The 24,239-nt window shown below is 42.8% G+C and overlaps 1 protein-coding gene across 2 annotated transcripts in view; it reads right to left on the minus strand.

Moving 5' to 3' along the window:
- The window catches only part of PGM5 (phosphoglucomutase 5), a 74,308-nt gene that overhangs the window by 16,326 nt on the left and 33,743 nt on the right, over positions 1 to 24,239 (minus strand). For both annotated transcript variants that reach the window (XR_014787767.1, XM_084834378.1), the window contains exons 7-10: positions 20,382 to 20,497; positions 11,361 to 11,496; positions 8,041 to 8,224; positions 6,921 to 7,055 (exon numbers count right to left, since the gene is read on the minus strand). Coding sequence is in view for 1 of the 2 variants with exons in the window: in XM_084834378.1 (XP_084690504.1) it covers positions 6,921 to 7,055; positions 8,041 to 8,224; positions 11,361 to 11,496; positions 20,382 to 20,497 (571 nt within the window). In the remaining variant the exon portion in view is untranslated. The remainder of the gene's footprint in view (positions 1 to 6,920; positions 7,056 to 8,040; positions 8,225 to 11,360; positions 11,497 to 20,381; positions 20,498 to 24,239) is intronic.

Consider the following 24,239-nt stretch of genomic DNA (forward strand, 5'->3'; position numbering starts at 1 on the left):
TGGTCTCTGTAAAGATTTGAAAAGGACAGGTAAGCTTTTTGCAGTGTTTGCAGTAGGAGTGTACGGATTCCCCACTGCCTGTTCTGGTGGGGAATCTGTGGGGGGGGGGAGGCGATCCATTCGTTCCCCCCCAGAATCCTCCAGAGTGGTTCCACTCTGCTTGGATTCTGGGGCGGGGGGGAACTGGCTTGGGGGCGCTTACCTTCCCTCCTGCCAGCCAGAGCTGTTCGCCTCCTCCCTGTCCCCACCAATTACCTTTAAAAAAAAGTCTTAAAAAAAAAAAAAGGCGAGCGGGAGGATGTGCCCATAGACTAATATGCAATCGAGTCATGAATCTTGCGTATAAGTCTATGTGTCCATAGGCTTATACGCAAGATTCACGGCTCTATTTTGCGTATAAGTCTATGGGTGCATCCTGCTGATCGCATGTGCTCACAGACTTATACGCAAAATAGAGCCGTGAATCTTGCGTATAAGCCTATGGACACATAGATGCAAGATCCATGACTCTATTTGCGTATAAGTCTATGGGCACATCCTCCCGATCACCTTTTTTTAAAAAGACTTTTTCTTAAAGGCAATCCGCAGGGACAGGGAGGAGGCAAACGGCTCTGGCCGAAAGAAGCAGCCGAGTGCGGTTCCGCCTCCAGTCTTCCTGGAGCAGAGGTAAGTGGTCCCGATCCGCTGCGGATTCCTGATTCCTCATTTGGATCCGCAGCAGATTTCTCTGACATCCCTACTTGGCAGTCAAGGAAATGGAAGCATCCAAGACATTTTAGGGAAACACCTCAACTGATTAGCCCTTTAAAAGAACAAGACTTGAAGACATTATGAGTCTGGCTCACCAGTCATGGATTGTAGGTTGTAGACTGGGGATTGTGTCCAACCCTGACTGTTTGCCAGTAGTGTTGAACCTGCTCGTGGAATGGTTTTCCCTTCCCCTGCGCAGTCCTTGCACAGCCCCCAAATCTGCTCCAAAGGGTTATGGGGCCTTCTGGAGTAGATTTGGAAGGCACCGGCTGCAGGGGGGAAGGAAGCAAGGGGAGGTCTGCGCATGCAATATTGAACTTAAGCCGGGGTTAGCATTTAAAAAAAAACCCAAAACCTGGCTCTGCTCCTCTGCTTTTAACAGTAGTCTACATAGAAGTTTGGTAGATGAAATTTTTACTGTCATGGAGATAAAGAGATCAGGAAATTGTTACTGCTTTAAATTCTGCATATCGAGCTGCTCCTAAAGGTACAGGAGCAAGGTCATTTAACAAGCTTAGCAATTCTAGTTGTTGAGTGTGTTAAACAGGGTACAGTAAAACAAACCCATCTTACTCACCCTCTTTTCACCTCCTAGCCTCAATTTATCTTGCTTTGGTCAATTCACATATAAAAGCCCTTTGTTTGGGCCTGGCCTTTATACAAGGGTGCTTCCCCTATTCTTAATTAGATGGGACAAAATGTCTTAAATAATTCAGTGTTTCACATTGGCAGAACATTCTCTATTGTTTTCCAGTTAGTCTTTCAATGCTCTAGAAAGCAAATCTGCTAAAAAAGCATCATCTCTATTGCCAGAGGTTTGTTGGACAGGAAATAGGTCCATATTTGTATATGGAGTTTACAGACTGCAAAGCTATTAGAAATGCACTGCAGGTCCCTGCTTCAGATGTGTCCGGAGTGGAAATCACTAGTTAGTCCTGTCTTTTCCCATGACACAATTCCGTTTGACTTAGGCTCTGCCTACACTGAAGACAATTTTGTTTAACACCAACGTGTTTAAACACAAGCTGTGGCAATTTATTATTATAGAATAACCTTGGCTCAAGCATTGTCCAAGCCAGCGGGGTACAGCAGTAACATAGCCCGTGATGTTACCTGCATACATGGTCCCTCTGCATTATATGAACCTGTATGGACCATGTGTAAATGGGGGACTAGATTTCTCCTATAGAGCAGAATTCCATATCTGCACTGGTAGCACACATAATGTTATAATCAAAAGGTAGCCATCTCCGGCCATGGAGAAAGTACTTGTTGCTCTAGCATAGGGGTGGGGCATGTGTGGCCCTCCAGATGTTGTTGGGCTGCAACTCCCATCAGCCCTAGCCAGCATAGCCACTGATGAGCGATGATAGAGATGCAGTCCAAGAACAACTGGAGGGCCACATGTTCCCCATCCTTGCTCTAGCAGTCCCAGGGCAAAGAAACATTATTTGGGACTGGTGACTCATATCTGGTTGCTATCAAGGTCCATTCGCCTGACCACCTTTTTGCTAGTACATGTGGGCCAAATGTGGGAGATGGGACCACAGCAGCTTGGGAGTCCTGTTCCTGAATAATGTTTGCCAGAAGCTGTTAGAGCAACAGGTACTTTCTCCAGATCAGGAACTGGCAACCCTGATTCCAACCAGATATCACACCATATCTTGTTGTGGTGTGGTTGATAACTCTTTTTCAAAGATCTTTATTCCATGCAAGCTTATTCAGAGAGAAACACGACTAGCCACAAACACCATCCTGCAAAGACTTTAAAAAAAAAAATCCTTCAACCCAAGAGAAATGGCATGGGCTGGGTCCAATGAATTTATGTTAAGTCTTTACAGGACTGAGCTTCTAAACTGGCTGAATTGAAAAAAGAAATGCCCTAAAAGAAAATATGTAAGTATTGCACTTTTCAAATAAACTTTTGAGTACTCTAAAAATGGAAATAATTTTTGTGCTGGACAATGTGAAAACTTTTAGTTTTATCACTTACATTGAAAGTAATGGAAAATTGTTACTTGATTCCCCAACTCCTTCAAGTCATCAGTATTCACTGTAAACTAACATTTAGGCTTGACCAAATATGTCCCCCACATTTGCAGGATCATCCTCGTGAAAGGGGGGGTGGATATTTGGTGACTATTTGGTGGTGGGGAGCATGACATTCTAATATCTTTCACCAGGGTCGGTGGGTGGGTATCTTAACTTTAAATATGAGGTGCCAAATTTTCTTTTGCTTCCTTTTTTTCTTTCTGTAACTTAAAAAAAAAAGTCTTACTGCTGCTTCAAGTGGCAGCTCAACGGACCATACAGCAGCCCAGAAGTATTCCTGAATAGAATGTCCAGGGCAGAATGCAGAACGGTCTGCTGATTAAAGTGGCAAAAAGGCTTTAAACATTTTAAAGAAAAGGGAAAAAAATGTCAGCACCTTGTCCTTAAAGGTAAGACTCACCAGTGAAAGGTCTTTGAATTTCATCTGCCCCTGAAGACTCAGTCTTCCAGACACATTCTTGCACCATCCCCACAAAATGCCCCCCCCCCCCAACTGGGCCAAATACTTCCACCTAGAATAATTTATATAGGTTCTCTGGACGTCTGATAATTTTGACAACATAATCCCACATAACTGTTCTACATATAAGAGCAAACATAATCACTTAGTCATGGCAGCTATTCTGCAGCTAAGGTTCAGCCCAACTTTTTTAGTGTAGCTTTCATCACTCTAAAACTTTCAGATACTGCCCTGTACTCTCATCCCCTGGGAAGGGCTTTCTTGTAAAGGTTCCCACCAATCAGGCAAATCTGTAAAGCAAGTATGAACTTGCAGATGTTGGCTGCACTCTGCTGAAATGCTCCCTCGGCCTTTAACTCCTCTTTAGTACAGAACAGATTTTGTTTATAAATACAAGAGGACTCTCAAGCAGCTTCACATTTCTTCCTTACAAGGAATCCAAAACTTGCTTGGACTTTGGCATTTGTGTTTCCCAACTGTAATATTATTGTGGCAAGTCACTGGGATGCATTAGCTAAGTAATCCTGCAGACAAATTGGCTTGACAGCAAGTTATTTTAAAAATGTTGAATTTTAATTTAGATTTGTGTGCTAGCAAATAAGAAAAGAAAAGGAACATATCTAGGTTTCTCTTTGGTACATAAATCTTGATAGACTTACATTTCCTTCTTTCCCTCATGGGAAAATGTCACATACGAAGAAAGTAACTATGTATACTGTGCATACAGAATTAGTTTTACAGAAACTTCAACCCAAAGAGCACCTGGTCATGACACAAATTGTACAGGCAATAATAAAAGATCTACACCCATGACAAGTTTGATCTTGCCTTTAAGCCTAAAATCTTTTAAAACGTATCAGAACAAGCATTCTAGTTTCCATTATAGAGAACAGGAAAAGAACAAGAAGGAATCCCCTCTCATTAGCCAGTTTGATCTTAACCATATTTACTTGGAAATAAGGCCCATTGATTCAAATGGCATTCACTTCCAAGTAAGTATGCTTAGGTGTACAGACTTATTCAGGTGATGTAAAGAGGGCATGGATCATCGGAGTTCAGCCCTGGAAACTTTTCCCCTTTGCCAAGACTTATCTTTGAACCATAAGACATAATAAAAAAAGGTAGTGCCTCTGAGCATGTGAAGATTCAAATGAGGCCTTGACAAAGGTCTTTCTTATATTACATAATCTCTGTGTGTATCATTAAACGCTTCCCAATTCCTCAAGCAATTAGAAATTATGGGGCAATGTGACAGAGTTTAGCTTTCTTTGGATGAGATAGCACTGAGATGTGGTTGTGGTGAAACTGGGGATCGCTGAGTTATAGTACATATCAACAGATTAAAAATATGTCTATACAAGTGGGACCTGCAACAAAATGTTGCAGTGTGGACTGCTCCTGTTCAGGGTTCTAGCTAGCCAACCATGACATCCTCCACAATATTCCATTCCCCCTCTTTCCCATCCCTCCCCATCTCTGTCCCCCCATCCCCTCCCCTGAAATAGTCAATCAACATTCCAGGTTGAACATGTCCAGTCCTCATTGGGCTTTGGGGGGGGGGAATTTCCCCTGCTAAGGTTCCCCCCACCCCACTAAAGGTTTGTTTGTATGTCTGCAATCTTGGGGTCCCCCAAGTTTGCTGATATTTCCCTCTTGTACATCAATAGTGCCATTTTGGCTACATAAGGATCTGCACTCAGATAATGATTTCACTATTAGAATATATGATATATATGTATTTAGATAAAGCTTATAGATGAAGAGATAGAAAATAATGGGTTATATCAAATGCTGCTCCCTTCCACCACCCCCTGCAGCTTCCTTCCCCCAGATCTGCTCTGGGGGACTGAGTGACGCTCTGGAGCAGATTTGAGGGGTCTGCAGGAGGGAAGATAGCAAGGTGAAGTCCCACTGCATGAGCCCAACTTTGCTTGTGCAATGTTGGATTTAACCCAAATATTTTTCTTGGTTATTGGAAAAGAAGAAGGGAGTAAATGTATACTGTTTTGATTGGCTATGGAAATTATAGAACTTCAATTGGGTTTCTTTCCTGAGATGGGATTCAATAGTGGGGATCTAAGAGTAGATGGAAGTTAGAAGATTCAGTATGGGCAGTTGGAAGCTGGGGGAGAAGGGAAAGGAAGAAGTCATAGGAAAGTGAGGAAAGGAGAACTCCCATCTATCTGTCCATTGTGCGCATGCGTGTAAGTGGATGTGCAGATGTGTGTGTAAATATACACACGCATGTACAGACTGTAAGGTCTGTGTCTTATAATTTAGAGGGGAAAGTAAGATGAGGAAGTTAACTACCATAAATCAGAGGACAGCATTTTGTCCTGTGAAGGTTGGTGGCTCCAATTTCGGTGGGTCTCTGAATCCACTCTGGGTTTCAGTCAGAAGCAGCCAGAACTCTAGACGAGCTTTCCAAGGTGCTGAACCCTACCCCCAAAATAGGTTCAGCTCTTCGGATAGCTCCTTTAGAGTTCTGGCTGAAACTCAGAATGGATTCACAGCCCCACCAAAATCAGAGCCACCAGCCTCTACTAATTGTTTGATTACCTACTTTGTTTGATTGACTTTGTGCAGAATTATATAAAGTTGTTACTGTTATATACAAGACATTATTGCCTATCCAATGTGTCTTAGGTAAATACAGTTCCATAATAATTAAACTTAGCAGCTTCCACAGCAACAGCTTTTATCTTCTGTATATTTGAGGGAACAGGGTAGCTGAAAGAAATTCCTCAACTGGTGGCAGCAGGCTGGTAATACCAGCAGCATTAGACCTCTTACTCCCACAGGGTGAGGCAATATGTCTTTGGCATATTTATTTTATTTTCAAATATACATGCATGGAGACAACAAATTACATGATACTGTGTCAGATTCCCAAGGAAATCAACTGCTTGGACTCCAAAAGTCAGGGAAGAGAGCTTCCAAGTCATTTGCTCTCATTCAGAGAATATCAACCAATTTCCCTTGACTACATGTGCTTCTAGACAAGGCTTTTATCCTGCAATCACCCTGCCTCATTCACAGATTTAATGGGGGGTCCAGATGTCATCATCTCCCATTTGTAATGCTCCTGTATTTTCTCACCACTTCTTTTGTCTGTTTTCTTACCAGAAAAATCCATTAAGGAGGAAAAGACAGAATGGATGCACAATGTCTTTTGATTTGTAGCACTAGGAGCCTCCATCTGGAAAGCCTCCATCTGGAAGCACTCTAACAGCAATCAAGTAGCTTAACAATACTTTATGTACAGGATGCATTATTCACTTTGATAATTCATCATGGTTATGTTTTAAGCAGCAATTATGCTAGTATTTGCATGTACTAATGCAAATATTCAGGAGTTTTTTAAAGTTTCAAGTATGCTCATTCAGTTAATGCATGACCTGTGAGACACCTGATCTCCAGGCACAACTTACCCTGATCCCTTGCCCACCTTTCACAGCAGACAGAAACTGACACTGCATACAGGTGTAGCAGGCCATGCAGTAGAAAGGTCTGCTTCCTATCTTGTTGTCTGCCTCCTATCTTGTTGTCTGCCTCCTATCTTGTTGTCTGCCTCCTATCTTGTTTTCCTGCAGACCTCATCCCACATACAGGACATTTATTTCTTACAAAGCCGAAAGTTGTTTCCATCTGCACTTACTTGTGGTTCCTTCTCATGTTTGCTGGGGTCCTTCTCATAGCTTTCTGCATAGATCCTGATGGTGGCACGCACATGACTAGAAGCACTTAATCTGAAGATGAGTCTGGATGCATCAGAGAAAATTATCCGCAGCCCCTGTAAAGAGAAATCACAGTGGTGGAAAGAGCATTCTTGAGAATGATAATTTCCTAATATAATTTTGTAATATTCTATCAACAGCTGTTTTGCAAGAACTCATACTTTCTTATAATTACTCATTTAGCATTATTCTGTATATCGATATAGCTTTACACTGGTTTGCAACTAATGCAATTGCTTTCACGGTCCTGCTGATCAAAGTATTATATTGGTTTTCTTACATTTTGTTATTATATGATAATTTAAAGAAAATATTTTTTTGTTCACTGCCCTGCTATCTTTTGCTGAAGGGCGGTTTATAAATTCCCTAATCTGTCATAATAAAAAAGCTGTCTATCTGCATCATACCACCAAGATCATGAAAACTAGACAACTGAAACTTGGCATTGATACTAAGAGGATGTTAGGAGTCTGCACCTCAGGGTTATTTTTTTTTAATGCAATAATTAATTTTAATTTGTTTAAATGAGTCCATGTGTTTGAACCCTGCAGTATCACTTTCAGTCACTACATGGCAGATGTCCCTAACCAGCACGGAGCTTTGCAGCCAATACAGTTTGAAGACAGGAGGGAATAGTTCGAGAGACTGAGTTATACAGTTGCCCCCTCCATCCTCCTGTTGGGCAGCCCCCCTCATGGAAATGGAATGGGCAGATCCTTCCCAGAGGGAGCTATAGGAGTGCACCATGCCTAGGGCTGCCAGTAGGCTTCTCTGCACTGAACAAGGGTTACTCCAACTGGTGTGAAGCTGGATCCATTTGCTAATAAATAAAACACATAAAGTAGGAAGTCTCCATGTGTTAGTTACAGTTTCAGGTGCTACTGATAATATTTTTGTTGCTGCTGTTATTTTTACAAATAAAAAATATCCCTTTTTATAATAGCAAAAGCTAGAAAACTGTGCACTTTGAGCAAAGTCTCCCCCCAGCTCCAGTTGTATCTTATATGGGCAGGAAAAAAAATCTTTATTTGTTCTTCATACCTGTCTTTTGGTCACAGTGCCATCTACGGGATCCACATATTCAAAGCTGGTTGCTTTTTGCACACTGTAGACATTATTTCCAACAGCAAACTGTTGGTTACTGAAAGACTTGTCAGTTATCAAAGCCTCCAGATCTCTCATGATGAAATAAGCTGTTCTAGGATCCAGCGCTTCATAATCAAATCTTGCATTACAGGAATTAAAAGAAGAGAAGAAAGATGTGAAATGTCAATGCGAGCAATATAATTTAAATATGAAAAAGGCAGTGTGGGTTTTAAATGTATTAAAATGCCTGGCTCTGAATGGCAGGGCTGGCACCAGGAGTCAGCATCACTGGACACCTGCCCCTCGCCCCAGCAGGGGATCCATGTCCAGCCCTCTGGCCCTGACTTCTGTTCTTCTTACTGCCTTCCCTGAGCATGGAAACCATGACAAGAACAAAGGAAAGGATCAGCAGCCCTCATTCGCCTTGCCCTCACCTTCCGAGCAGTGAAGTGGTTGGGGACTGGAGGGAGAAATGAAAGGCAGTAGGGACAGTGGTGACAGGAGGGGGTCCACTGAGGGTGGGTCTTGCCTAACCTAAAGCTGGCACTGCTCAGTGGTCTGATCCCAAGTCCTGGTATGAGCAGCACTGTGGCCTCGACTCCAGGCAGCAGCCACGCCAGGACATCAGCAGTCACTGGCACCACTGCACCTGTACAAAGGAAACTTCAGGCATGCAGCATCACACAGAGGACAACGTGGGTCTAAGTGAACCTTGCTGCCGCCCCAAATTTGGACAAAGCAGCTTCCACTTGTTTTGCTCTGGATGTCAGACCCCTCTGACGCCAGTTTCCCCACAACACGAACTAAGAGCCTGGCCTTTACTTTCTGGGGAACCACAGCAATGACTGCATTTTGCACACTGTAGACGCTGTTTCCAACAGCAAACTGTTGATTAATGAAAGACATGTGCCCAGAGCTAACCAGAGCGAAAGAGAAGAATTAGAATAGAAATGTTACCTGTGTAGAGTGTGAGACATCCCTTGATCAGTTAATCCACCTCAGTTCCTCAACCCTTAACTACCAAACTTCAAGCGAATTTAAAGTATATAAAATCCTATATACTAACAGCAAACATATTTCTCCAAACATGGATCCTTATGTAGCCAAAACAGCACCATCCATGCACAAGAGCAGGGGCATGCATCCTATTTTTGTTCAGGGCTGGATTGCACCTCCAGATCAAGCTGGCAGGCCGGATGATGTCGTGGGTTGAGGCCCCTCTCCAAAGCCCCTCCTATGACATCATTGTGCCCCGCTCACTTTCTTCTCTCTCTCTCTGTGCAGGAAAAGAAGGCACAGAGCTCTGTGCCTCATCCTGCACAAAGGAACCAACTCAGCCAGCACTTGCAGAAGCTGGCTCCTGCAAGCACCAGCCACATAGAGCGCTTCCTTCCCACGTTGCTTGTGTCCAGATTGGGGCATGAATGGGGCGGAAGGGGGTTTGGCCAATGCTTGGCCTGGTGAATTGGCCACTGCCTTCCTGCCCCATATGCATGCCAGTCAAGGTGCAAGTGGTATGACAGGGTCCTGCAAGTCCCGGCTAAATGAGGGAATCCTCATGTTATCTCTGAAGAGGGATAAGAAAGTGATTCCCCTTCATGCCACTCCCCGCCTCCCGGAGGGCATGCCATGTGCAGGGAAATTCCCATGTTATCTCTGAGATCCGAGATAACATGGGGATTCCTCTCCCCAGGCCAGGGAGCAGGGCTTGGGGATGGGCATATAGATGGTATTGAACTGGCTGGCTGGCTTGGCCAATGCTGCAGGCTGTCCTCCCCTGCACAACAGGAAGTATCAGCAGGCTTATGGGAACCCCAAGGTTTGCAGAAGTACAAAACATATTTAGAAAAAACTGTGGGGATGGAAAGCGGGAATCCGGTTATTGCCAAGATCACAATAGTGATTTCAGCTGTCTGGAGATTGCTGGAGGGAGAGGAAAGTGGAAGCTTCTCCCACCCCCTCATCAATCCCCACCATTATCACTGCTCCAGCATTGCTGATAGCAGTGGTGGAACAGTGTCTCTTCACTGTAGCCCAGCTAATGCCTGATCAGCTGGAATGTGGGGGGAAGTGGATGTGGCTCCCTTCGCTTCACAGGCCACATGGACAGCGGCAGAGACCCACGTGCGGTGCAGGTTTCCTACATGTGGAATGGAGTATCCCGGAAGAGGGCATGGCTGGCATTCTGAACAGAAGCACTTCACAATGCAACATTTTGTTGGTGGTCCCTTTTGTAAAGTTTAACTGAGAATAAGATTAAGGGGGAAATGGAATAAACACAATACAGGTAAATTAAAATATTGCTTGAGGAATAAGGTCACTTCTTGACATACTAACTTAGATAAGGTAAGGTTCTTTGACACCTTCCATACCCTGCCCAGCAAAGAAGCTTCTGTACAAGAGGCTAAAGACAGACTTGAGACCTCTGAGCACTGGATTTATCAATGAGAGGTCCATAGTTGAGTCTACCCTGCTATGGTCTCAATTTCCATTCATCCCCACAAGAAGGCTGAATGCTGCCGAATTTTTCCATCCATCTTTTCTTGACAGGGAAGTGACATTAAGGTCCATTAACCAGATATAGTATCCATTGGCCATGCTGGCTGGGAATGATGGGAATTGTAGTGCACCACATCTGGTGCGCAGCAGCTTGGGGAAGGCTGGCTTAGACAAATGGATGCATTCCTTTCTTTACATGTTATGTTCTCACACAACTTGGTTAATTGGAAAAAGACATCTGACTTGGAGAAGACAAGTTTAGCTTGCCAGGGGAGGGAGCTACTGGCCAACTAGAGTTTTGAGGAGAACTGGAGGCCCAAGGGGAGATCTAGCAAACTTGCAGGACAACACACTGTTAGTGGCTGGGAAGGGCTGGTGCTAGCCATAATCCTTTCACAAAATAGAGGCTAAAGTGTTCTGCTCCTTTAGTCAAGGACAGCATGCTGCTACTGCAACTGTGATGGCACAAACCATATTTTGTCCTGCCACAGCCATTAACATCATAATTATGGCAGAATGTTTCCATGCAGGAGTTCTCTTTATAAAGCAGTCACCATTTTTCCTTGCCAAACCACAAACCAGCATTTTCTATATCTGCAGCAGGTTTGTGGTTTGGCAAGATCACAGCCCACATGCACTTATTATTTTTAGTTTTATAAGTATTATTTCTGAAGTGCATACAATCTACTAGGCACTGCACACAACGCCCCTGCCCCACAAATACAATTCCTCTTATTATGCTGCAATTGCCTCTTCTATAAAGCAGCCATTCTCACCTGCAATAGTAGTGACGGCCAAATTTTGTCCAGTGTTCTCTGACAATCTCTTCCACACTCTGCTTTCGAGCTGCCATTATTGAGAGCCAAATTAGGACAGCCCAAAGGCCATCCTTCTCTCGGATGTGGTCAGATCCTAAGAGAAAAATATTAAACATATATTACATGCTAAAAATTATCCTGAAGATGGAAAACTGATATACTGGAATATAGTGACATTTAATTCTCATTATAAGAGGGGATTACAGTTCTGGCTCTGTTCCCAGGAGAATATAAAAACGTCCAGATTATTGCTGTTTAGCATACCCCGGTCTAAGAAATACAATTGAAATGGCACATCTGTATTGCCTCTGTTATTTACAAATTATGCTTATGTTTAGAGTATATTTTGAAAAACATGATCTAAAGCTGTTTGGTAAAGAGGTAGAAAACCTTTATGTTTGTAAGCCCATCCTAAAGAAGATGGTATGGAAAATTGTCATGTTTATTTTGTGTGTAACTAGCCCAATTTTCATATCATCTTCCCATGTTTAGATTGGATCTGAATCCATCTTCTATTCACACTAACATCCAAGCAGACTGTAGCCAGCCTGAGGTGGATCTAAACATGCTGCAGCCTGACCAGTACACATTGAATCACCTCCACTACCTCTTGACATACACACCAGCTGGTACAGATTTGAAGAAATAAGAAAAATGATAGGTTAAAAGGTGTGCTTTGTAATGTAAGAGGAAACTGTTCTCCCTAATCATATGGATTACTTTTTACTATATTAAGACTAGGCTGACATTCGGACAAATTTGTCATTTTCTATTAAATAAAATATGGTAGATTTCAATTTCTCCATCCAGACCTTCAGTCTTCCCTTTACTTTGCTCCATTTCTTTATCCTATACATTATTTTTATGTAGGACATTTAAAATAAAAACATATGGCAAAGCTGCTAAATGTAGCAGAAGGATGAGATATAAGCATCAAGGTGCCTCTACAGATCATGCTAACACAATATTTGGAATATACAAAGACCATTGTCACATTTTCACTAACTGCATTTCACTGAACTACTGTGATTCAATGAAGCACACCCATATGTTTAGTTAATCAAAACGCACCTACACGTCAGTAGATCTTCAAATAGAAAGCATACATTATAGCACCATTTTCACATTATGCTAAATAGTTGCTAATTTTATGCCTATTTTAACCACACACATATACACAAAAGAGAGAGAGAGGGAGAGAAACCATTCAGCTATCCTGTTTAGTCAAGCTCAGAAAGGGAGCAGATCTTGGTGGTGGGAAACTAACCTTGTTTCTTCTTAACAGGAAGTAATTGAGTTTTCATGGCAAGGCCATGCAAAATCATGCTATGCCAAGCCTGAGCCCATTTTTTATTTTTATATACATCTATTTTAAAGTAAATGCATGACATTTGGTGAATGTTAACAATCCCTGACAAATTCTGTGTGTGTTTGAACACAATCAGCAACTGTTAACAGTTACCTGAAATGTGATTGTCAGCACTCACTAGTGTATGTTCAAGAAGTGGGAATATGGGTATTGTTTTCGGACATTCATGAAAGTCATTTTACGTGTGAATCTCAATGTTCACCAACATTTTGTCTGGGATTATCATAATTCACCAAGAAAGAAGTAAGGAAGTAAAAAGTTTGCACACAGTTTCCTTCATAAGGAAAATAAAACTTTGAGTGGGAAATAGAACATTATTTCGCCTTTGGATTGTGTATGTACTATGTAAACATGTCTTTTTGTATGAGCACGTGTGGCCTGTAACTATATAGTGCTTAATATTTACTTTAAGAATTTATACCCTGCCAATTAAAAAAAACTTTTTCAGGGTGGCTAGATGGCACCAACTTTATTTCCCCCTCACCCTCTTGCTGGAGGGGGAATATCCATTTGTATGGCAAAATTAATTCCTGGCACCCTGTTTCCTGTTTAGGGGATTAAGTCGCCCCCAAGCATATAGAAGGCTACCCTTATCATAAAAATACTATGCTGCCCTGCCACATCCACAGACTCTTCCATTCCATTCAAGTTCATTTTGACACAACCGTCTTCATAGCTGGGGTAGCCTGCTCACCCATTCATCTGCCTCCATCAGTCTAGATGCCTGGGCAAATCCTTGCTTGGGAGTGGTTGGATTATTGCTAGTTTATAAAACCACAGCTCCATTTCTGTCTCCTTGCTCAGAACTTCTTCTCGTTCAGTTTACAGCAGAAGGATGTGACTGTTGTTCATTTAAGTTTGGAGTGGAATAAAACATTTATTCCCACTGCTGCCAGATCAAACATATACATCATGTGTATAGCTTTCTTAAAATTGATTAACAGTTTGCTGATGAAACTTGGCAAGTGATGGCTGTTGCTGCCATCTTCTTTTTAAAAGCCTGTGTCATCGTTCATTACTGACTTCATCTGACAAATTTGCTTGTACTGCTACAAAAATGAAAGAAGGTACAACAGCATTAGTTGAGCTCCCAGATCAGCTGCCAGAGAACAAACCTGACAACACAAAAGTCCAATGGGATATTTCCAAAGCCACTTTGTCCTTTTATAGCACAAAGGATAGTTTCACTGACCAGAGAGAAGCCCCCTCCCCTTTTATTATAAATCCAGGTTTTTACTTTAGTGAAACATTACAGCTCAGATATTATTACTATGGAAAATAGCACCTTAAATGGTGTCAAGCTGACATAGCTGTTTAGGTTCAGATTTGTAAAACCCATCTTGTTTTAATCAAGAGTAAGGAAATCAACTTTTTAGCCAATTAGAATGTTCTCAGGAACAAAACCATAAAATTGCTGAAGTCTGCCTCTCTTGTTGTAAAGTGTAGGTAAAGAATTATTCTTGATATTGGCTCAGTCACCAAGTATGTGGAAAATACAGAGAAAACAAATGCTAACATAAAAGAGAAAAGCTCATACTCTTAAACAAGTAATCACTGAGTGAAAAAAACATCATGCATGTATGCATTACTGTTCTTCTCAACTTCCAAAATACTCGCTATGTAATCTAGCATGTGTTTATAGTTCAGTATACATGCTTGTATAGTATTGGCACCTCCTTATACAGGATAAAAGCAATTCTGTTTCCATTGCAGTGAGAAAACATACTAGCCAGCCTGTGTTACGTATGTAGATCTGAGGTTTGTTTTCTTTCATGTGATCGTTAGTAGAGAGAAAAGGGACTACACTGTAGACTCTACAACTTCCATGTGACATAAACACTCAGATAGATGGGAACCCCTCTCTTGTCTGTTCGCCTGAGTATGAACTGGTCTACTGAATATAAGAAATGCCTCCCAGGTGCAGAACAGGAAATGCAGGATCATCACGGATCAACTTGAGAGAGGGACTCCATCTGCATGAGACCCAGTCCTGAGTTCAATATATTCCTCGTCAGGTTAATTATAATGAATCCTTCCTGCTATTTGCTTTACCAGGAAACACTGTAACAGAAATATCATTCCAAGTAGCAAAGGTTTCTTAGAATACTTACAAAAAATTAACTAGCCTACTCAAAAGTTAAATTGTTCCAAAGTTCTGTATTCAGCCAACTGAAGAAAATGAAACTAGAAGCCAGAGAAGTTTTTGTCCTAGAATCAAATTGCAGCTTTTCTCTCCAACATTTCTCACCCATATTTTCCAGACTTCTTTGGAGGTTATGCAGATACACACACAAACACACACACGCTCGCACGTACATGAACGGACCCAGGTTTGAACAGATTGGAATTGCCATTAGTTTGATACAATGAAGGCTTCAAGCAAATTTACACAGCTGTCAGAGCTGCACAGATTATGCCCAACTTGAGTGAAGCCATGCTCGCTGACACCCCTAGGCATGGGCCCTGCTATGGTGCACCCCTAAAGCCCTTCAGGGGGGAGTCAGTCCACTCCATCCCCATGAAGGGGGGCAGGAGTACTAATCTCCCCTGACTTCAAACTGTATGGACAGCAAACTATGTGCTGGTAAGGGAAGTCAGCCCCTAGTGGCTGAAGATGTTAATGCAGGCTTCAACCACATGGACACATAAACATTAATTAGAATGAATTAATGTGTCTTAAAAAACACCAAGGTGCACATTTGTAGGATCCCCTTTAGCATGCAAGCTAAATATCAGGTGTTTGGTTTCACGATCTTGGCACTATGCAAGGAGAGACACACATCTTCCTGTCTGTCTGTCTGTCGGCTGATTTGACCCATAGAGTTGCCTTATAAAGAGTTGGCCAGAAAGGTGGCGGAGACACCAGTAAATATGCTGCTGTCGTATTTAAGAACTCCCCCCCCACCCCCCGAACTGACCCCAATGATATAGAAGTATTAGATTTTTTTCTTGGCGTGATCTCACTTGTATATTTGAACTTTTGCCCCTTAAGAAAAAATCTTGCCAGCTAGTGGAGAAATGTCCAGTTTCCAAACAGAATTATACTTGTTATCATTTGTGCCTATTCTAAATATTCCGCTGTGCTATAAACAATACACAAATGCCAGTGAACATCCCAAATTAATTAAGACATGCTGTAGGATACACTCCTGAACAATGCTTTATGGGAGGTAAAGTAAACATAGGATATTCATTACTCAGTCCTCTTCCCACAATGCATTTTTACTAGTTGTCTTCTTAAGAGGCAAGAAAATATTTCATGATCTTCTTTCATTGTCTTATACCAGCAATTTGCTTAGAGCATGGACATAAAGTGGTTGAAGGCTGAAATACTATGCACACTCATTTGGGAGAAGGCACCACTGAAGAGGACTTTCTTCTAAATAAAGACTTTAGACTGCACTGCGTAAGACTGCACTGTAAGTGAACTGCTGCTGTAAGAATAGCAGTGTGTAAAATGTTCTTGGTCATAAAGGGTGGTATCCAATACGGGCAGTGCACGCGTGGCCAGCCCCACCGGGTCTGGTGTCAGGAGCACCCTAGCTGCCTCTTGCAGTCCCCTCCAATAGCCAACTCAGGATACAGACGACGAGGAATTCTTTCTGAGACTTTATTCCTTTATGACTCTTTCAGATATTAACCACTAGCGACAAAGCAAGGAACAGCACTGGGGAAAGATAGCAGAGTAGCCTAAGCTCCGGGTAAGGCTGTTGGTCCCCGTTTGAAGGAGAACCACGGGAAGACCCTGAACTTATGGGCTAGGGAGAGATCCTCCCTCTTTCCCTTGGTCTTCGGGACGCGACCGTTGTTTGCGCGCCAAACGAGTAGTACGCCCCCTTTCTTCGCCCTCCATCTGTCGTCGCTCCCTGCGTCTGCGCCGAGCGTCCAGCAAGCCCCCCCCCAGCGCTCTCTCACTGCCAGGGTCACTATCTATCCCAGGAATGCTGGCAGGAGGAATCTCTGCCAGCTGCTGTGCTTGTGAGAGATGAGCGAGCTCCTCTCCCATGGATTGCTGTTCCTCCTCAGAATCAGAACTGCTCTGGGGCTCTGTTGGCTCAGTTTCCACCCTGACACCTGGGTCCACACACAGCCACAATATAGAGCTTCTGGGGGCAAGCCCCAGTGCATGTGAAAACGCTGGTTTCTGGAAGGGGTGTGACCTGGGCCGGTGGGGTTGGGCACACAGGATCCAGGGCTGGCCATGTGCGCACTGCCCCTATTGGATACTACTCAAAGGAAGCAACTAGTTGAAATGCATTAGCCCTATAGCTTATCACAATAACATCAGTTCGAGGTTTTAACACTCATCTTGCCACTATGATGAATGAAAAGCCAAATATTGTCATAGGAACATCTGCAGCAGCTTCAATCCAGTGGACTTACAAACAGAGCTCATACAGCTCCCAGTCTGAAGTAACAGAACGCTTTTTGTACACCAACATATACACGCATTATTTTCACTGAAGTATAGGCACATCTGGTAGGGAAAAACCCCTTGGTATTAAATTCCTATGCTGAAAATACTGATTTTCTCCTTATTAGTGCATGTAAATAAATTCTTGTTACAAAATTTTTTTTTAAATACATGATTGGAAGACCAGGAGAGCTGAGGCTTTTCTGCTGTTACAGGATGGGGATGACAAGCTGGTCACCAATTTGGTTAGGACAGCAGGTCAGAGGACTGATATGGACCACAGCTTACAGTGTGTACTTCTGAAAATATCAGGTAGCTTGAGGTTTTCATGGGCTCCAGCATTTGACAGATTTCTGGCCAGTTGATTTAATGGAATGGATTTGTGGACTTTAGTCAGCACATCTTGTGGCCACCAAGATGAAGGCAGCTTATAAACCACATATTTGTGCAAGGCACTCCGCATAACTAGAATGTTTACTAAGGCCCAATATACATGGCTGCTAAGCTGCATTTACTTGGTTGGTCACAATCAGGGGCATCGCTAGGTTCTTAAAAGATCCAGGGCACAGGCCCATAACACAAATTTGCACACACACACAGAGTGTAAGTACACGTCTAATATGCATGTGTGTGTGTGTATGTGGTGTGCTTGCATGTGTGTATAGATTACATACATACACAAGAAGTGTGCAGTGCCCACCCCACTTCAACTGAGACCCTGATTCAGCATTTTGGAAAACATCCCACTTCTGCTCTGGCCAATTTGTAGTTGGACCACTTCAGCTCAGCACCAACTTTAGTCAAGGTTTGGAAAAATGAGTCTTGATGCTTCCTGTTGACTACCATGGGAAATTAGAAAAAAACGGTAACTTTTTTCTCTTGATCAGAACTGGATGATAATTTCAGGCATAGTAGCCCCCTAGAAGGGGATTACACCTGCCCAATGTCAGAAAAAGAGGTGCAGGGTTTATATTTTGATTTTCTTTTAAAGGGAAGTGCCAATAACATTTTTATTACTTGGAATAATTGGATAAAAAATTCAGGATTCATTGCCCCATCAGAGGAGATCATGTCTGCCAAATTTCAGAATGATAGCCACAAGGGTTTTTGTGCAAGGGTGGCCTTGACATTTTGAGGTCTCCAAAAGAGGACATACTTATCTCCCTATTTTCCTTGCAGACCATTGTTCTGAAAATTACAGAAAGCCTAGTTATCCCTAAATAAGAAACCAGCAAAGTTTCAGAAGGATAGGTGCAGCAGTTCATGTGGAAGGGGAGTTCTCCAATGTTGGGGAGGGAGTGATTTGCTTTCCCTTCCATTCACCACTTCCCCAATAGTTGTTGGATCAATTTGTATGAAAACGCACAGGTCATTAGAGGTGTCCCCCAAGCAAGAAACCTGCAAAGTTTCTGAAGGATATACATGCATTCTAATTTGGAATTACTAGAATTTATTTACATTTCACCAGTGTTAGCTGCATGGGGAGATGGGTGGGAAGGTGCTATTGCACTCACGTCCTGCTTGTGGGTTTCCTACGGGCATATGGTTGGCCACTATGTGAATAGAATGCTGGACTAGATGGACCTTGGTCTGATGCAGCATGGCTCTTCTTATGTTCTTAAATATAGAGTGCTTCTGAGCATGTGCAGATTGCTTTGCTTTCACCACTGGGCACTTAGATTCTCCCTCTACCAATTCTATTTCCCTCCATGCAACCATCCCTCCTCATCCTACCATCCTCCAGCAATGTCAGGATGGAAACTGAGCCCATAGAGCCCCAGAGCAGTTCTGATTCTGAGGAGGAACAGCAATCCGTGGGAGAGGAGCCAGCTCATCCCTCACAGGCACAACAGCTGGCAGAGATTCCTCCTGCTGGCATTCCTGAGATAGATAGTGATCCTAGCAGTGAGAAAGTGCGGGAGCGAGGCTTGCTAGATGCTTGACGCAGAGAGCGACGAGTGATGGAGGGCATGGAAAGGAGGCGTAGTGCCCGTTTGGCACGCAAGCAATGGCCGCCTCCCATGGACCCAAGGGAAAGAGGGAGGATCTCTCCCTAGCCCATAAGTTCTGGGTCTTCAAGTGACTCTCTTTCAAATGGGATCAACTGCCTACTTGAAGCTTAGGCCACTCTAGTGTTCCTTGCTTTAATCGCTGGTGATTAGCATCTGAAAGAGTCATTAAGTTGTAAAAGGATTAAAGCTTTGAAAAGAATCCTTTCGTCTGTGTCTTGAGTTGGCTATTGGAGTCTACTGAAAGAGGCCACCAGGGCGCTCCTGACAAGCAACACTTCATAAAAACAGATGTCTTGGAACGCCTCTCTACCTCCTCCTTGTTATGCACAAGCTCTCGTTGTATCTTCCTCCCCATAACTTTATTTGTGCCAAGACTTCAACAGGATTCAGCCAATGAGTCTGTTTTCAAAACTAAGGCTAAGCTGGAGAAACTCTGAGCATGTACTAAGTGCCTTTCCTTCACCACTGAAGCTAGAGTTCATGCAAAAAACAAAAACAAAAAACCCCCCAAACCCACAAATGACAGAACATGCATTTGACTGAGGTGAAAGGGTAGACAATTCATTAGGTGGAATTGGGTAGGCACTGTATTAAGCTTGCAGTACCATGCTCACAACTCAGGACTTATTTCTGAGTAAACATGCAGAACATCAAGGTGCAAACCTCCCTGTAAAAATAACTTGTGCTGGAATCCTATGCACACTTTCCTGAGGGTAAGCCACATTAAACATAATGGGACTTCTCAGTAGGCATACATAGGTTTGCATAAATTCACAATATTTATCTCCCCTCCACTTAAAAAACAAACCAAAAACTCCTGTTTTTATTAAAGCTTTCTGTTCATAGGAACATAGGAAGCTGCCTTATACTGAGTCAGACCTGGGCCCATCTAGTCTGGTATTGTCGACACTGACTGGCGGCAGCGGTTCTCCAGGGTTCTAGGCAGGATTCTTTCCTAGCCCTACCTGGAGATGCTGGGGATTGAGCCAGGGACCTTCTGCATGCCAAGCATGTGCTCAACCACTGAGCTACGGCCCTTCCTATTGCTGGATAACGGCAACTGACATTTCCTAACGACAACCCTGGTCACAATGCAGGCCTGGATTAAAGTGTCCAATCCTCCATAAACCAAGATAGGATTGCATTTGATATATTTTTGCTTCATAGAGTATATAGTGTCTTACCAGTCCCAAAGCTTTCTTCTCCACAAAGCGAGCATCGGCCAGAATCCATCAGATTTGAGAAGAACCTCCAGCCTGCTGGTGTTTCATACACAGGGACTTTCATGGATTTTGCCACCCTAAAAAAAAGACCACACACCACACCACACAGTTAAGTCGGTTCAGTTAACTACCACAGATAGATGAAGATTTATTATATCAAGGACAGTTTCCCGAGACTGCAGATGTTGGACTTGTCCATCAGCCAGAGAACCAAGGCCACTGGGAGGCTGCATCCCCTGCCTCTGAGGAAAATCTTCATGGCCAAGGGGGAGACCAACCTGGCCCATACTTTGGCCAGAGAAGGAACAGCTGCAAGGATCATGTTTCAGCCTTCCTGCCAAAAGGAACACCGATAAGAACTTTGAAACTAAGAACCGGTGCCTGAGTTTTGCTTTTTTCCTCCTCCCTCCCAATCCCTTTTCCTTTTGTGTTGTGTCTTTTTGATTGTAAGCCTGAGAGCAGGGACTGTCTTAATCTTTGTGAGCTGCTCCGCAAGCCCTTTTTTGGATGAGGAATGGGGTAAAAATGTTCTAAATAAATAAATAAATAAGGTGAGTGTTTTGGTCTACTCATGAATACCATCCCTTACTATGGATTACAGTTTTGTTAGTGACACACAGATGAAGCTGTTCACAACACCTGGGCCAACAGCTGCTTGGTTGTATGGTGACCATAAATAGCTATATAGAATCACAGAATTTTGCCTTTGAAATTCTTTTTCAGCTGTTGACCACAGAAATACATTACACACCTTCAGGATCCAATGTGTAGCCTCAAATCCCTCATTATAAATTCTCTCATTTCCTTTGGTCATCTCACATTAGCAGAAACGGAAATCTAAGTTAAGAATATACAAAACAAAGATAGCCATGCTGGCCCATGAGGGGAAAAAATTCCAAAATTCACACTCGGACAAATACTTTTATTAGAATCAACTAAAACACCACAAAAGAGTGTGACAGCCAGCCTTCAGAAATGCTAAGTGTAATCTGAAACCTGCAACAACTATCAGTGACTAATTCATTCAGTGAGCATCTCTACACCAGCCTTAAAATCCTGCATTTAAAACGGGGCTTTCTACTTCCGTTTTAAATGCAGGATCACAACCCTTTTTCACGTGCTTCCTTTCCCCCAACCACTTTCCCCCTCCCCCCTCCTTCCCCCTGTATCTGAGTCTTCCATTATCTTTCATTGATCTCGCTCCTCTTCTTGCTGCTTTTAGCTTTTCATGGAGGAAACTGAAGTGGAAAGCAATGGGGTAATTTGATAGCTCATTATCTGTGGCCTATTTAAAAATGGAACAAAGGGCATTTAGTGCAGGAGACACCCTGGAGGGTCACGGGGTCATGTAATGAGCCTGCAAACTTCCTTGAAAGAGCAATCTCAATGGCAGGATAAAAGCTGTGTGAAGGAGCCCAGTCTGCAACCTCCATCTTGAGTCTGAGTCAGAATTGCAGACCTCATGGCCACAACATCTCAACTTTTATGTTTCTTCCGCCATCCAATACTTTTCATACCACTTAGCCCAGGGGTGGGCAACTTGTGGCCCTCCAGATGTTTTGGCCTACAACTACCATCAGCCCTAGCCAGCATAGCCAATGGCGAGGGATGACAAGAACAGCAGGCCAAAATACCTGGAGGGCCAGAAGTTCTCCTCAACTGACCTAGCCTGATGAAGAATTCTGGAGAACTCAAAAGCTTGCACACCCTTTTGTGGCATTCTGGCTGGTAATGATGAAGGTATTGCACAACTGTGAATTTAAGTTAAGAATGGCAGTACCGAGAACAACTGACCAGCCTTTATCCAAGAAACTAATGTTGAATGGGTAATGTTGAATGGGGCAGAATATTGGCTTAAATCCAACATAGCTCTAGTTATAATCTTATTAACAACTTTGGTTGTTTTATTAACTATTGGTACAAGTAACGGTAACCAAGATGGGCACAAGGAAATCTGTTCAAACTATACTTGCAGGGGCATGGTAAACTGGCCACGTTCTGAGGATCATCCAAGGCTACACAAATCAGTTTATGAAGCTGCAGCAACTTGCTGTGACTGCATGCTTGTGTCGTGCCCCTCCTCTCCTCCTGTTGTGTCCCGGCTTCATTGTGAAAATCCTGGCTTGCATTAAGCCAGAGTTCCCTGGTTCAGACAGATATAAGAGAGAACTCTGGCTTAATGCAAGCCAGGATTGTCACCAATGCTGTAGCAGAGCCAGGGTACACAGGGATGCAGCGCCAGCATTTTTTTTTTTTTATTAGCAGGGACACTGAAGTCATCTGCCACCACTACTCCTCAGACTTCCCTGTTCTCTCTGAGCTTTACTGCAAGTCTCACATGGATTTTCCCAGCATCAATATATTGTTGTGAGCTATCCCTGTTTTAACGCAAAGTATTTTGGCCTGCTCTTGAATGGGCGATTAAAACTCATTAGCTTTACGAAAGACCTGCTTCTGGTGGAGATGAAAACTGCTAGAACTGGTTTCTTGATATGGATCAACACAGCTGCCTGAATTTTTGGACTCTTCTTGGGGGCATGGCTATGGGGACTGTCATGATGACCACCTGCACTTCAAAATTTCCCATTACACCACTGATTGCCACACCAAAGCAGTGCACAGTGTGGGGGAATGGAGCATATGCGGACATGGTGCTTGTCCAGGACCTTGGATGATTGTTGGATCATGGCCAGCAACTATTCTTTAAGCTTGGTGTACTGAACTGAACATGTGAATAGCCCAAGGTATTTTGTGTCCATTTAGATTCATATATTTCTGAAGCATATGATACTGAATATAAATGGACAAATAAATCCAGAGATTTCCAAGCGAAGACGGAGTCTAAAGACCAGATTAACCTTCGAATTATATCAGTCTACATCCACTGGAGGTTAGAATGATTATTTAAAAGAGGTTGAAAGATGGCCTAAGGGGGAAAAAAGGTTACACAGTTTCTTTATAAGAGTTGAATATATCCCAGGAATGATCCAGCCAAAGTTGAACACTTTTAAATCCCAATGATTTTCACCCAAAAAAGAGTTAATCACATACTGCTCCTTAAGTCTCCCATTGAAATAAGCTTTGGTTGGATCATGTTCCCTCTCCATTTTCTTCTCACTTTTCCTACATTTTTTTCCTTCCCATTAGACACAATTTTCAGAGTTTTACATAAAAAGCTATACACCCTTGGATGGGGGAAGTTCTCAAGAGTTAGCCAGGAGTTATGAAAGTCTAAATATCTATTTCCCCACCTACCCCTGCAACACAAGATATATGCAGAAATATGCTTCCTGAAAAAATTTTCTCCAAATCTGATAAATCAGAAGTTTTATTTTCAGAATGGATCAAAATAAATTTGATGTTGATCTTTTCTGGACTAAGATATAACAAGAGAGGTTTTAAAAAAATAATAACTAGGAAGGTATTGACAGCACATCTCTGTTTCCCTTGGCTTTCCCATCTTCCAGGTGTCAGCTGCACATTTTAAACAATACTGATGTCAACATGGGAGAGAACAGCCAGAAACTTTTGCACAATCTACGCCAGCACTTCAATGATACATATTTCACGCCTGGGGCCCTTGGGGATGGAAGGCACTCCACAATTGGTTATGTGGTTTGTAGACAGCTATGGACTTGATGCTACAGGATGCAGAGTACCTTGGACTTGAAGCGATGTAAGCAAGCATCAGCACTGTTCTCCCTGAACATAACACAGTTTACTCAGAACAGATCTAATTCTAAAACTCCTAAAAATTAAGGACATAAGAACATAAAAGGGGCCATCTTGGATCAGGCCAGGGGTCCATCTAGTCCAGCA

This window comes from Heloderma suspectum, chromosome 2 (assembly GCF_057233095.1).
Source record: "Heloderma suspectum isolate Gila_16-S chromosome 2, 16-S_ref, whole genome shotgun sequence".
Lineage (NCBI taxonomy): Eukaryota > Metazoa > Chordata > Lepidosauria > Squamata > Helodermatidae > Heloderma > Heloderma suspectum.